At 44.1% G+C, this 13,259-nt stretch overlaps 1 protein-coding gene and 1 long non-coding RNA gene across 7 annotated transcripts in view; both read left to right on the top strand.

Annotated features, from left to right (window-relative positions):
* The window catches only part of ADRA1A (adrenoceptor alpha 1A), a 99,283-nt gene extending 87,828 nt beyond the window's left edge, over positions 1-11,455 (top strand). For 5 of the 6 annotated variants that reach the window (XM_082468970.1, XM_082468969.1, XM_082468968.1 and 2 more), the window contains one exon: positions 1,927-11,455. In XM_082468970.1, coding sequence (XP_082325096.1) covers positions 1,927-2,444 — 518 coding nt within the window. In that variant the 3' untranslated portion in view covers positions 2,445-11,455. The remainder of the gene's footprint in view (positions 1-1,926) is intronic. The other variant, XM_082468971.1, reaches the window with a different exon arrangement.
* Positions 1-13,259, top strand: part of LOC309664125 — a 764,383-nt gene that overhangs the window by 326,565 nt on the left and 424,559 nt on the right. The window lies entirely within an intron of this gene.

Genomic DNA, 13,259 nt, shown 5'->3' with positions numbered 1-13,259 from the left:
ATAGGCCCCAAAGTCAGACTTCCCAATTTCACATCCCAGCTCTACCAGTAACCATCTGCTGAGTGACTTTAGTTGAATTATTCAATCTCATTAAACCAGTTTCTTCATTTGTAAAATGGGGATGTTGATGCGAATCATATAACTTTTTAAACATTTTTATTGGAGTCTAGTTGATTTACAATGTTGTGTTAGTTTCTGCTGTACAGCAAAGTGCATCAGTTATACATACACATATATCCACTCTTTTTTTTAGATTCTTTTCCCATATAGGTCATTACAGAGTATTGAGTAGAGTTCCCTGTGCTCTACAGTAGGAATCATGTAACTCTTGATGTTACTAATGATGATTAAATTGTATGTAAAGTATTTAGCACACAGTCTGTTCCAAACCAGACATCCCATATGAGTAACTTAAAATTATAGGAAAATGTTAAAAGCTTTGGAGCTAAAGAATAATACTTTCTCACTTAACATCGTCATCATCTGCGTGCGTGGTTTTGTGTGTGTGTGTGTGTGTTTGTGTGTGTTTTAATTTCTTTGAGACACACTGAATTTATCAGGGAGTGTGTTTCAGAGAGAAAAAAAAATGCTCTCATTAATCACTGTACCATTTTGCCTTCTCTGGCTCTGCAATATTTAACTTTACTCTTTGTTTATATTTATGAGATTCTCTGCAAAATTTCAGGGCGTTGCTTGCCAGAGTAGATTTTTAAGCCTACCCATCAGTTTGTCATGACTCTGATGGGTCTCTAGAGCAGAGACAAAAAGAAAGACATAAAATCAAGACCTTTATTCGGCTGAGGCAAAAGAAAAAAGTTGTGCGGAGAATAAAGAAAACTGGGCTTGGAGTTCTATATCTCTTTATCCATCACTATGTTACTACTGTAGCTATTAAGATTGTGACAGCCACTTTAATATCATTTTTTAAATTTGGAAATTGAATAACTGAAGAAAATAACCTCTAAGACAGTTCCTGCTTTAGGGTTCCATGCTTTTGCCATTCTGCTTCCAAGAGCTATGAGATAGTGACCACATAAGACGCCCAAAACTTGATCCCTGCCGTGTAAATTAGCGGATGTCTTAAATAGGTGAAGAGGACAGGAAAGAGAGTTTTAGACCTCTGGACCCAACTTAAGAGAACAAAAAAGAGTGAGCAATGATCTGGAGAAAAGTTTGTAGTGAGTCTGGTTAGAGTGGAAGTATTGATGTTAGAAATCTAGAGTAGGTTTAGCACTACATTTAGGTTTAGTGGAGATCCCTGCATGTCAAGCTATTGACAAGCATGTGGTTGCTACTGGAGTATTTTGAGCAGACAAGTATACTGTAATGTCAAAAGGCATCATCAAAGGAAAATAATCAAAAATCACTGGCCAAAGTTGGCCAAGTCAATATTTTATAAATTTGGGATTCTCATTAAAATATACAACTCCAATATTCAGGAGAGAAAGAATTCATAATTATTTAGGCTGTGCCTGTATAACCCTGCATCAAAGAACAAAGGGAACATTCAGGTAACCCTATTTTATTATGAATTTTTGAATGGATTGCAACTTATTTTTAAATTCAGGAAAACAATTTGCATATGCAGACTCAGCCTAAATTTCATGTTTTCATCTTTTAAAGCTTTATAGCGGACACCAAGTAATGTTTTATCACTGAGAACCAGCACAGCCCTACCCTTTGGGTCTTTTCCCTTAAATAATATTGCATATGTGGACCAAGTGAGAATGGCCTTTGAGGATATTACCAAGGGGTTACGTTCCTAGGGGACAATCGGTCAAATGTGAAAACTCAAATGCATTGGGAATCATTTGAAACTTTTTAAAGATATAATAAGGTGTTTGTTGGTTGGTTTGCTTTATTTTCCTAACCAGTTGGCCCGTTGGCTTGCAAATAACATGTATGAATCTGTGTGTTTTCTTCCAGGGTCTTTCTTTCCTGATTTCAGGCCCTCAGAAACAGTTTTTAAAATAGCATTTTGGCTCGGATACCTAAACAGCTGCATCAACCCCATTATATACCCATGCTCCAGTCAAGAGTTTAAAAAGGCCTTTCAGAATGTCTTGAGAATCCAGTGTCTGAGCCGAAAGCACTCTTCCAAACATGCCCTGGGCTATACTCTGCACCCACCCAGCCATGCCCTGGAGGGACAGCACAAGGACCTGGTGCGCATTCCGGTGGGATCCGGAGAGACCTTCTATAAGATCTCCAAGACGGATGGGGTCTGTGAATGGAAATTTTTCTCTTCCCTGCCCCGTGGATCTGCCAGGATTACAGTGCCCAGAGACCAATCGGCCTGCACCACTGCCCGGGTGAGAAGTAAAAGCTTTTTGCAGGTCTGCTGCTGCACGGGGCCGTCGACACCCAGCCATGGAGAGAATCATCAAATTCCAACCATTAAGATCCATACCATCTCCCTCAGTGAGAATGGGGAGGAAGTCTAGAGGACAGGGAAGGTCAGAAGGGCAGGGGCATGATCTTAGGCACCCACTCCACTTCCTACTGGGAAGGCCAGTTCACATTTTGTGCATGATGAGACAGGACCATTAAACCAGGGACCATCTGGGAACGGGCTGGGGAGGAGACCCGACTCTTGGGCAGTGGGTAGGGCTTAGGGAAGAGGGAGGATGTCACACAACCGTCCCGTTCACAATGACGATAGACAGCATTTCCTTGAGGCTGATGCTCTCTGGGTCATCCTCTGAGCCCGCTTTCCGTGTCTGGCCCTTTCAACGAGAAACACCATGGGAAACAGAATTTCATACACAATCCAAAAGACTATAAATATAGGATTATGATTTCATCATGAATATTTTGAGCATGCACTCTAAGTTTGGAGCTATTTCTTGATGGAGTGAGGGGATTTTATTTCCAGGCTAAACTTACTGAGAACCACTTTGGATTTTTACGGGGAGAAGGCCTGGAGGGGAAGAGCCTTAAGATGGTGGCCGGTATCCAGACACGTTATTTTTAGAGCAAGTTTTAAACTCCACCATTTCTGACACATCCAGTTTCTCGGCTTGGGGGAAACTTGACAGTGAGATTTACCTTTGGCTATAATGTGACTGCTTCTGATTCCCTAAGGATGAGAGGGAGGGACACTCATTATGTCTCTGATATAATGGAGGCACATCATCTGCACTTGGGTCTAGAAAGAGTTGAAAGAACCAGTCGGGGAAAGATGGCTTTTCCTAATGGAAGACAGTAAAGATGAGGGTCAGTTTTTCAACTTAACTTCTACGGACAGAATTCCATTAAGTGGCTCAAAAATCAGTTGGAAGAAGGCTTCTTGTGTAACATATTTAAAGATCAAGAGGTTGGGTTGGGGTGGATGCTAATTTCATGCTAAGATAGAGGTGGCAAAATTACTCCACAGGCTTTTCAACATGGCCTAGAAAGGCTTTTCTTGGCAAATCACTTACCTTTTCCAGAATTCCATTATGAAAAAACCAGAGCTTATAATATTTTGAAAGGCACAGCACGACTCCCATTTTTTGTCAGCTGCTTCACTATTGCATAATGAGTGAAGTCCACAGTCCCCGGGGCAAATGGGACATGTTGAGATGATCCAGAACTTTGAAAGATACGCACGCTTAGCTTGGGAGGATGCTTTCTGGTCACCAAAAACCCATCAGAAACAGGAGTTTGCAAACGGTTTTTGACAGAAGCCTGTTTACGCTGATAAAAGATCCAATAGTCCGTTTATTTAATCTATCCCCACTTTTTACAAGAACTTGGGGAACACACTATTTTTTGCTTTCTGTATACCAAATTTTGGTCAACCTTAATAATTCCGTATATTACAAAGATACAGATGGTGACTATATGTAAAAATTAAAATATTTTCGCATTCCACAGTAAGAATTTAAAAGAAGATTTATGTTTTGGAAATAATTCTTGACTAGAATCACTGTTCTTAAACTCCTGACCATTTCTGTGGCCTCCTTCCCCCTATTTGGGGTAATTCCCTCTAAGAATTTCAAGGCAGATTGTAGCCATTATTTAACCTTCACAGCAAAGGTAGCGTGCCCAGCATCCTTTCCTTCTTTTCTTGCAGCAAAATGATAATTTCCTGAAATCTTTCTAAAAGGCTAATTTCTTCGCATACTGCGCTGGAAGGTATGCTTGCGTGTGGATTTGAGTTTGGTTGTTGGTTGTGTTTTGACCTAGAATGTTACTGCTTTCTCAGCCCTTTCTGGAAAGTGTCTCCTTGTTGACCAGATAGACACTGTGCCTTGTGCTTGTAACTTGGATTCTGGCAGTAGATGTTGGCTGGATTTTTAGACTCTTCTGGTCTGTTTGTATGTCTCCTGACAGCTCTTCCAGATGTAGGTGTCCTATATTATGCCTGTAGGCATCAGGGAAGGACTTGACTGTGCAAACCTCACTTCAGTTTCATTGTTGAGAAGAACTTCTTTTAGGATCTGAATTTTTAAATCTTACCAGGCTCCCCCTTACAGGAAGTGTGTCCCCATGAAAAGAAGGGTAATAGCTTTTCTTCAGCAGAACATGGCTCCATGTTTGAGATGTTCTTTAAACACCTCTACAGACAAATTTAAATTTTAGATACTAGAAAGCTTAAGATCACCGGAAAGCTAGCCTTAATGCCACTTCTAATCAAAATAAACAATCTTTCGGTCATCAGATAAAAGCCATGACAATTGTATTCATGTAAAACTATCCATAAATAATTGTCTGATACACCCTTTTCCATCCCCACTCCCTCCAGGGAGGCAAACTTTAACATTTTTTTCCTTTCCCATGACATGATATTAGGTATAAACATGCCAATTTTACAAGAAATTGATACTGTCACCCAAGACGTAGTCCAAAGCGGGATAAACAATGTACGAGTTATTTTTTTACTCATCCACAAAAATCTCTGTACCTTTGAGCATGCCAAAAGCTCTCTAAAATTGTCACAGTTAAATAAATGATCGTCATATTTATACTCACATGTTTACTGCTTCTATTTGGAGTTTGAAGAACATACCCAGAGTAACAGTGGTCAAAATATCTTCTCTAATGTGTTACAAAAAGCAGTTGCTTTGGGATTGTCTAAACATCACCAAAAATCAACTTGACATTATGGGATAGGTGAAATTTGAGTTTCTCCTGCAATTCAAATTGCACGCCTTAAGAGAGAACTTGAATCTCTTTACTCAAGAATTTCCCCAGACCTTTGGCAAGGATTTCAGAAAAGCATTTTACGTGTCAAGTTTTCTTCCTTTTACCTCCCTTGTGTCTCATTTAAAGACCGCTTCTGCCTGTAATCACTTGGGATCTGCTAACGCTCCCCAAGATATTAAGGCTTCTAACGCTCTTGCCACCTACTTGGATTGCAAAGCTCCCCCAGTTGGGATTGGATATGCTGAGGATACGAAACCATACCCACACTTTTTAATGTTTTGTTTCTTTGGGATTTGCTTCCAGTCAATCTCAGTAAACATGCTGCCAAATCTCCATCCCAGCCAAACCCAAGAGCAGGTCGTAATGGGAAGGGTTCGGCGCCTGTAATTCTAACTATCAGATGGCACCACTTTTGGAGGGGAGAATGGCCTGGAATGTTCTTCAGGCTTTGCATGAAGGACAAATTATATCAAACTGGGTGAAGACGGACATATAAGAGAATGCAGAAGAGGCTGGCTTGGCTTAGAACAGCAAACACAGTTGTGGATGCAAAACGCATTGTGCAGTGTGTTGAAGTTACTGCCGAGCAGCCACAGGTCATCAGCACACTTTCAGGAAGTATATCCCTATTTAAAATAAATAAAAAGCAAATACAGTATCACTTACATTCACCTGTACTCCAAAAAAAGTGGGTTTTTTTGAGTTGGAGAGAGAGAAGGAATTATAGATATTTCACCAGGAATTACACAAAGCCCAGAGAGTGTGTCAAATATGTGAATTTCATTATCTGTCACCATGAGGAAATGGTTCAGAATGCTGGTCTTCAAGTAGCCAGAGACCTTGGCAATCTTTGAAAATGAAGAATCAGTTGGCAGCTATGGCTGCTTCTCAGATGACATCCTCTTGTTCCTGGATTTCACAAATGAAAGCTTTAAGTCCTGAGTGTCTCAGCTACTCCCATCCCTCAAAGTGAACCATCACACAGACCTTCTGGCCCAATAGGTTTCACGGTTATGGCCTGGGAGTGATAACTTGTTAGGAACTATTTGCTTGGGCAGGGGATTATTCTCTCTTTAATCACAGCTGCTTAATCACAGCTTGACAAACATTCTCACTTGCTTCTGGGGCTGTTTCTGCTCAGATCCTCTTGCCAAAAGAGACACTGCCTCTGTGTCTGAGAACTTGTTGACTTAATTAAGAGCTCTGCTTGTCAGCAAAGGGAGAAGGGAGCCCAAGCACATGGAAAGTAAATTCTTCAAGCAAAACCAGGGAGACTAAAAAGAAGACAGCGGTGGTAAATATGGAGACATCCGAGGTATGCTCACTTGTCACTCTGATTTCTTTTTACACTACTAGGACTTTTAACCATGAAACTACCTGCACACAGCTCCGGTCGAGCCCGGTTGGAACACTGTTGGCCCCATGCTCCTTGTCTACAAACTGTGCTGAGGAGCAGGGCTGAGCCCAGGCTGCTGTGGGGTCCGCCATCTTCAAAAGGCAATGGCAGCAATGGCCTCTGGTCCTCCAAAGTCCCTGCAAGATGAGTGAGTGAAGATGACTGTTGTGGGTTTGGGCTGGTGAAAGCCAGCTGGGATTTGAGCAGAGGACACCAGCCCTTGCCAGTGATCCCATCAGCATTACCTCTTTCATACTTCCCCAGACCCAAATGTCATGGGGGCTGAGGATGGACCTTGTCTGTTCTGTATAGGAAAATGTCACTTCTTTGCTACTGCAACACGGACTACTGAGTCTCCCACCTAAAAGGAAGGTCATGACGTTGGAAGGGGGCTGTTGAGGAGGAAGAAGACTGTGGACATTGCTCAGAGCTGTTCGGTAATGCGTTGCAGCAACTGATAAACAAGGAACTTCCCTAAAGCTGATGCTTATTCATTTCCAAAGACAACATAGTTGTCTTTCTTACACTTGTGGCTCAGGAGTTACTACAGTACTTTCCCTCCATATCACAGTCAACGTTGCACGTTATGAGCTGGAAATGATTATTGCAAAACTATAAGAAATACATACTTAATTAGGTAAAAAATAAAATCTAAGAGCAAATTAATACTATATTTGGCAGGGAAGAAAATAATGAAGGCACTGACCTATTAAAAAACCTGAATATAGTAGTTTCATTCCAATGTGATAGAAAAGACGCTACAGAAAATCCCAACATGAGTTTAGTATTTTCTTCTATTTATATAATATTTCATACGGGTCCAAAGTACTTTTGTCTATCTCGAGTTATCCCTGTGAGGCAGAAAGAGAAGGAAGGAATTATTATCTTTACCTAGCATATGAAAAAACAAGGGGAAAGGTGACGTGAGGTTTAAGGATTTCTTTGAATATCTTCAAATCCAGCCTCTGACTTCTTTTTCCATGATGCTTTCAATATCCCCAAGGTCCACTGCATTTCTCGAGACTCTGACATTTACATTTCACTCACTCACCTCTTGAACTGTATTTTCAGCTCTATTTGTACCTTCTCTCCTGCTGTATCTCTGCCAGCGGCTGGGCCGATCAAGATTATTCTAGGGGCTGAGTGTATATTTGTCTAGGGTTCTCTCACTGGCTAAAAGACAAGAAGATGTAATTCCGTTCTTTCTCCTTACATAGGCAGCAAGAGCTAAGGAAATAAGCAAGGCGGGGGGCTCTTGGGTTGCTCAACGGGGTGACGTGTAAGGCAAAGCCAGCAGTGATTGACACCTTAAGGGCTTCAGGAAAGGTCCCAGAGAGAGAGTTTCGGGAATGTTTGTTTTCCAGTGAGAACTGTATACACCCTAATCATCACCATCAGCAAGCTGTTCACTTCTTCTCTTGCACCAGGCACTGCACTTGGCACAAAAAAATACAGAAAGGCACAGACAGTCCCCAGCTTGTGATCTGGGTGTGTTCCAAGCTCATCTGTTGCATTTTTCCAAGAGGCATTGTTTTAAACGGGGACGGGGAAGGATGTTCCCAGATGAACCAAAAAATAAAAATCTATTTAATGTACACCAGGGATTGGCAAACTTTTTCTGCAAATGGCTAAACAGTAGATATTTTAGGCATTGTGGGCCATACGGTCTATTACACACTCTTCTTTGTTTGAATTCTTTTATTTTTTTGGACAACCCTCTAAAAATGTAGAAACCATTCTTAGTTCACAGGCTATACCAGAAAATAGGCCATGGGCCAGATTGAGCCCATGGGCCACAATTTACCATCCTTGATCTCTTCTATTACTAGTTTACAGTGTAGTACAAATAATGCTAAGCAGTGGATTTAGGTGTTCAACATACAAGCTTCTTTTTTTTTTTTTTTTTTTTTTTTAATATTCCATTGCCACATCTACACTTGACTGCATTAACATTCCCAAACTGTATGAGTTGTTAGGTAAAGTGACAAGTTCATATTCAGGGCTGTCTCCTGCCCCATATGACCTGCCCACCGAAAAGATAACTTTAGTATGTCATTGTGATTTTCAATCCCCCCTCCCACTGCTGTATTCTGCAGAGCAAGCAGGTCAGCAGAAGCCCAGGGGCATCCACGGGGGTCTTTCAGCCCTTCCCCTCACTGGCAAAATGCCCCAGCACCATCTGGCCAACTCTGAGAGAAGCAACAGCCGATCAGAGCCATTTGACAAGGTCGATGTGAAATCCCTCCCAGCGCCCTGGAGCCTGCTGAAGGGAGGTCCCCCGAGGCTTTAGGGGCCACACTTGGCTCCTTGGGAAGGCCTCCTCACCACGGCGCAGGCACCCGGGCACCTGAGGGTCTGCCCTGGAGCTCGTGGGGACCTGGGGTCCAGAGGAGGTGCCGGACAGGAGGACAGCAGCCGCAAGACCAGTGCTAGTTACCAGCAGCGCTCTCCTCTGCCTCCTTCTCTTGTTCTTCTCTTCCTTTTTGTTTAGGTCTGAAATGACCTAACTAGCCTCGAAATGGCGTTACTATGGGGAACATATTTAGACCTCCCCTGGGATGACGGAGCCATATTTCTCTGAGCTGGGCGCTTTGTGGGCGGGGCTTCCTTCCCGTCCCCTCCCAGCTCTGATGGGCAGTCAAGCGAGGAAGGCTGTCCCAGCTGGGAACAATGTGTGCCAGTTCCCTTGGCCCAGGACCCGGTGTGCACGGGGCTGAGAGATGAGACTCGGCTGGGGTGGGGCATGGGACGGGTGGAGGGGCAGACCTGAACGGGAAGGACCTGGGAGCATCGAGACCAGTCAGTAATAAGACCACTGCCCGTGGTGGGCACAGAAGGGAAGGCTTTGGGGCAGGCGCTGTGTGGCAGCTTCCCTTCCCTCCTCCCGGCCCTGTCTGTCTTCACCATTTCCTTCCCTTCCTTCCCGTCTCCTTTCTCATCCCTTCCTCTCTCTCCATCCTTCCGCCCTCCCTCTCTTGCCAAGTTTACAAGCAGTGGTGATGCTGGGGTAGGTGCCCTTGCTCCAGAGGGGACCAGTTCCCACGGGGTACAGTGCCAACAACTTGGGGCTTCCCTTAGCTGCTCTGTCCCCTCCCGCGGCAGGTCCATGCCCTCCAGTGAGTCCAGGGCAAGAGACACCCCTCCACCACCCCCCCGCCGGTTGAGAGCACAAGCGAGGCCTCCCCAAGGACCCTTACCCTCTGCCCGGATTGCTGTCTTTGTCTTCTTATACTATTAGTGCCAAATGAAAGCTACAAACACCATGTGCAGTCACATCTCAGAAGAGTCAGGAGTGGTATCTATTCCCTCCCCCAGGATGTGCGTTTCTCCTTTTACCAGCTGCCACCTCTCACTCTCAGACAGTTCGGAAGTCTTTACATACCCTGCAAAGTCCCCTTCTCTTTCTCTTCTTCAACTTTTGTCTCTTGCCTTTGTTGTCGTTGTTATTTTTCCTTTCACTTCCCTCTCATGTGTGCCTTAGGGCCTCTGAGGCCTTGATTAATCTTGTAAACTTGGTTTCATGTTAGCATGAAGCAATGATTATTCCCCCAGAAGAAATACTGTAGGCAAAACTCAACTGCGTGCAAGGTGTTCCTTCTTTTCTGGTGCTGCTGTGCCCCGTCTCTATCCCACCAGCCCATTTGCTCCTGGACTCCTATTCTTTCATCGTATCCTTGCACCAGGAGACTTTCCACTGCAAGCAAAGGGTCCTCTCCTACCAAACGTGCTCCTGCTTTTGCTGACACAGCTCCTAGCATTTGTAATCCCTCCGTCTGCTCAGACCATCATAACAAAGTACCACACACTGAGTGGCTTAAACAGCAGAAGTCTCTCCTCTCACAGTCTACAGGCTGGAAGTCAAAGATCAAAGTGTCGGCAGGGTTGGTTCTTCTGAGGCCCCTCTCCTTGACTTACAGACAGCCATCTTCTCCCTGTGTCTGCACACGGCCTTCCCTCTGTGTGTCTGTGCCCTAATCTCCTCTTCTTAGAAAGACACCAGTCCTCCTGTCGGATCAGAGCCCACGCCAATGACCTCATTTAACTGCAATTACCTCTTTAAAGACCCTGTCTCCAAATACAGTCACATTCTGGAGTACTAGGAGTAGGATTTTAACATACAAAATTTAGGGGGGGACACAATTCAGCCCATAACACTTCCCTTCCCACTGTCTTCTTTCTGCCCATAAAAATTTTTCCACAATTCTTTTCCCAAATCAGAAGTTCAAATGCAGCCCTTCCTGATCACCCTCTCCAAGTTCCTACAGCGATTGTCTATAAAATATATTTAACTACTTGCATACTTTATTGTGATCTTTCTGTTGCTTTTTAAAACCTATAACTATTTTTTCACTTTAAAACGTACTTTACACTCTACCTACATAGGTTTCGTCTTCTCAACTAGATGAAAACTCTTGGAGGACAGGGAGTGTCACATGACTTCATATGCTCACAGCAGTCCTCAGCGCCTGGGTGGTCATCTCGGAGCACTGGGACCCCTCATAAGCAGGCAAGGAGAAAGCAAGGGACCACTAATTCAGGCACTAGTTACAGGTAGGGGCTGGGAGACCAGGACCGCAGGTTCTTGGGAGCACCAGATGCTCCACCAGGAAGGCTCGGGTAATAGCTGATGACAAGAGGCTTCTGGTTCTAATCAGGGTTCAGAACCCAGCAGTGGGGAATCCCAGGCTAGTGACTGTCTCCAGTCCCACAGGCACGGAATCCCTCCCCGGAGCCATCAGTGAATGGGACAGACTCTAGACCCTGAGAGAAGGTGAGACAGAGCAAGATGGGATCAAGAACCAAAGCCAGGGAATTTGCTGGTGATCCAGTGGTTAGGACTCTGTGCTTTCACTGCCGAGGGCGCAGGTTCGATCCCTGGTCAGGGAATTAAGACCCCACATGCCTTGTGGCCAAAAAAAAACAACCAAAGGCAGAACCCAGTTCTGGGAGTTGGGTCACATGGGAGGCTGTGATCACCACGGGGCCCCAATCCCAGCAGTGGGTGAGTGCTACTTCAATGACGCCTGCCCTGCATCAGGATTAACTTGGAAGATGGGTGCCAACCAGCCCCTCCAGTTAGCTTTTACTCTGCTTTGTCTCACAGCCTAAGAGGAAAGGAAAGTCCACTGACTTGACTGGATATGAGGATGTAGACAGCCATTCCCTGCTCAGAGGCCTTTTCATTCAGACCTTCTGAAGACCACCTCCCAATCTCACTGCCCACACCCTTAGTGACTGTAGTGGTACAATCTCAGCTGCTGTAGCTCCTGCATCTTGGGTCCCGCTGCCCATTCTGTGTGGCATTACAGTACCTTGGCCTGGTCCCATTTCTGTTTCATCAACACCCCCCCAAGCCCCTCATTGTAGACAAATTTATTACCTACATGGTGCTTCCCTGACAGCCGTAGAGAGATGCCTTCTCTTCTGCCTGGATTTTGCTGAGAAGCACGAGCATTTATCCTCATTTGGAAGAATCAGCGTAGCGTCTGTTGTCATGCTTTCTGGACGAAGAACAATGCCACTTCGGTTCCTGTCCCCCCTGTCTCCTCCCCAGAGACTCTCATATTGGAAGTGTTCCTGGTTCCACAATATCTATCACAAGGGAACACAGTTTTATCTAGAGTGATGTGGTTTGCCAGCTTCAATCCAATCTAGAAATTACAGGAGGAAAAATCACATGAAAAGGCAGGTCCTACAAAAGCATTAAGTGTATTTAAGTCAAAACCATCCAAAAATAGGTTTGAATGTGTGTCGCGATGGCTTATTGATTTATCCAGTAAAAAGAAAGAACTGTTTTTCTTCCCCACTCTGGTCCCCATGCCTTTTGCTAAACCCAGCCTTACCTTAATAGTGAAAAGATTTTAGCTCTGCCAGCTTGGCTAATTGAAGTCTCAAGGGTGGGAAGGCACTGGGCATATTAATCAAAAGCTGAGCATCAGTATGAACGCATCTTAGTCCCAGCATCCTCCCCACCCAGGCCCCGTGTCATAGCAGAGGAGACAGTGGTTGTAAAGACCTGGGAAAGAGGGAGCATTGCTGACTGGGTAGATAAATGAGCAGATTTAATAAAACATAAGGATGCTCCAATTCAATCTGATAAGTAGAAAGGCTGTTAAAAAGCAGGCTGATGAAGTATTTTTAAGAGCAAAACAAGCAAGGATTACAAACATTTACATAACAAGTTATTGCTAGTTTTCTATATACTTTCATAACGGAGTTAAACATTTATCAGGGAGTCATTGAAGAAAACAGTGGGGTCCCCTTCTTGCTTTTGTCTCCATTCCTAAGAGCTCCGCTGACCCTCTGCCTCTTTATTCCAAACATCGCATACAACCTTGATGCCTAAACTTCAGCACACGAGAGCTGCCATCCTGCAACAGAAACTTCGCTTCAGCTTGTAAAGCCTGAGTCAAAACACATGCTTTCTTCATCAGATGCGGAGGGAGGAAAACAGCTACTTTTGTCTCTGGGGTGTAATAAGCCATAAGCAATCCATTTTCCAGTATTACCGCACCTCCTTAACCCAGTATTGCAGACAACGAAACGAGTCTGCTGCACACAAGGCACGGTGATGGAATATGTAGAGATAAATTCCGAAGAGTAAAAACTGCATTTTTCCAGCATCTGCTATGTGCCAAGCCCTCTGCACATTTTTGACATGGTAAAATATACATTTTTACAGTCTTGTTACCAAAGAAATATTTTCACAGAGAACCAACGCAGTGATATGGGT

This window comes from Balaenoptera physalus, assembly GCF_965194825.1.
Source record: "Balaenoptera physalus genome assembly, chromosome: 7".
Classification (NCBI taxonomy): Eukaryota; Metazoa; Chordata; class Mammalia; order Artiodactyla; family Balaenopteridae; genus Balaenoptera; species Balaenoptera physalus.
This window is presented reverse-complemented; position numbering and strand designations above follow the sequence as displayed.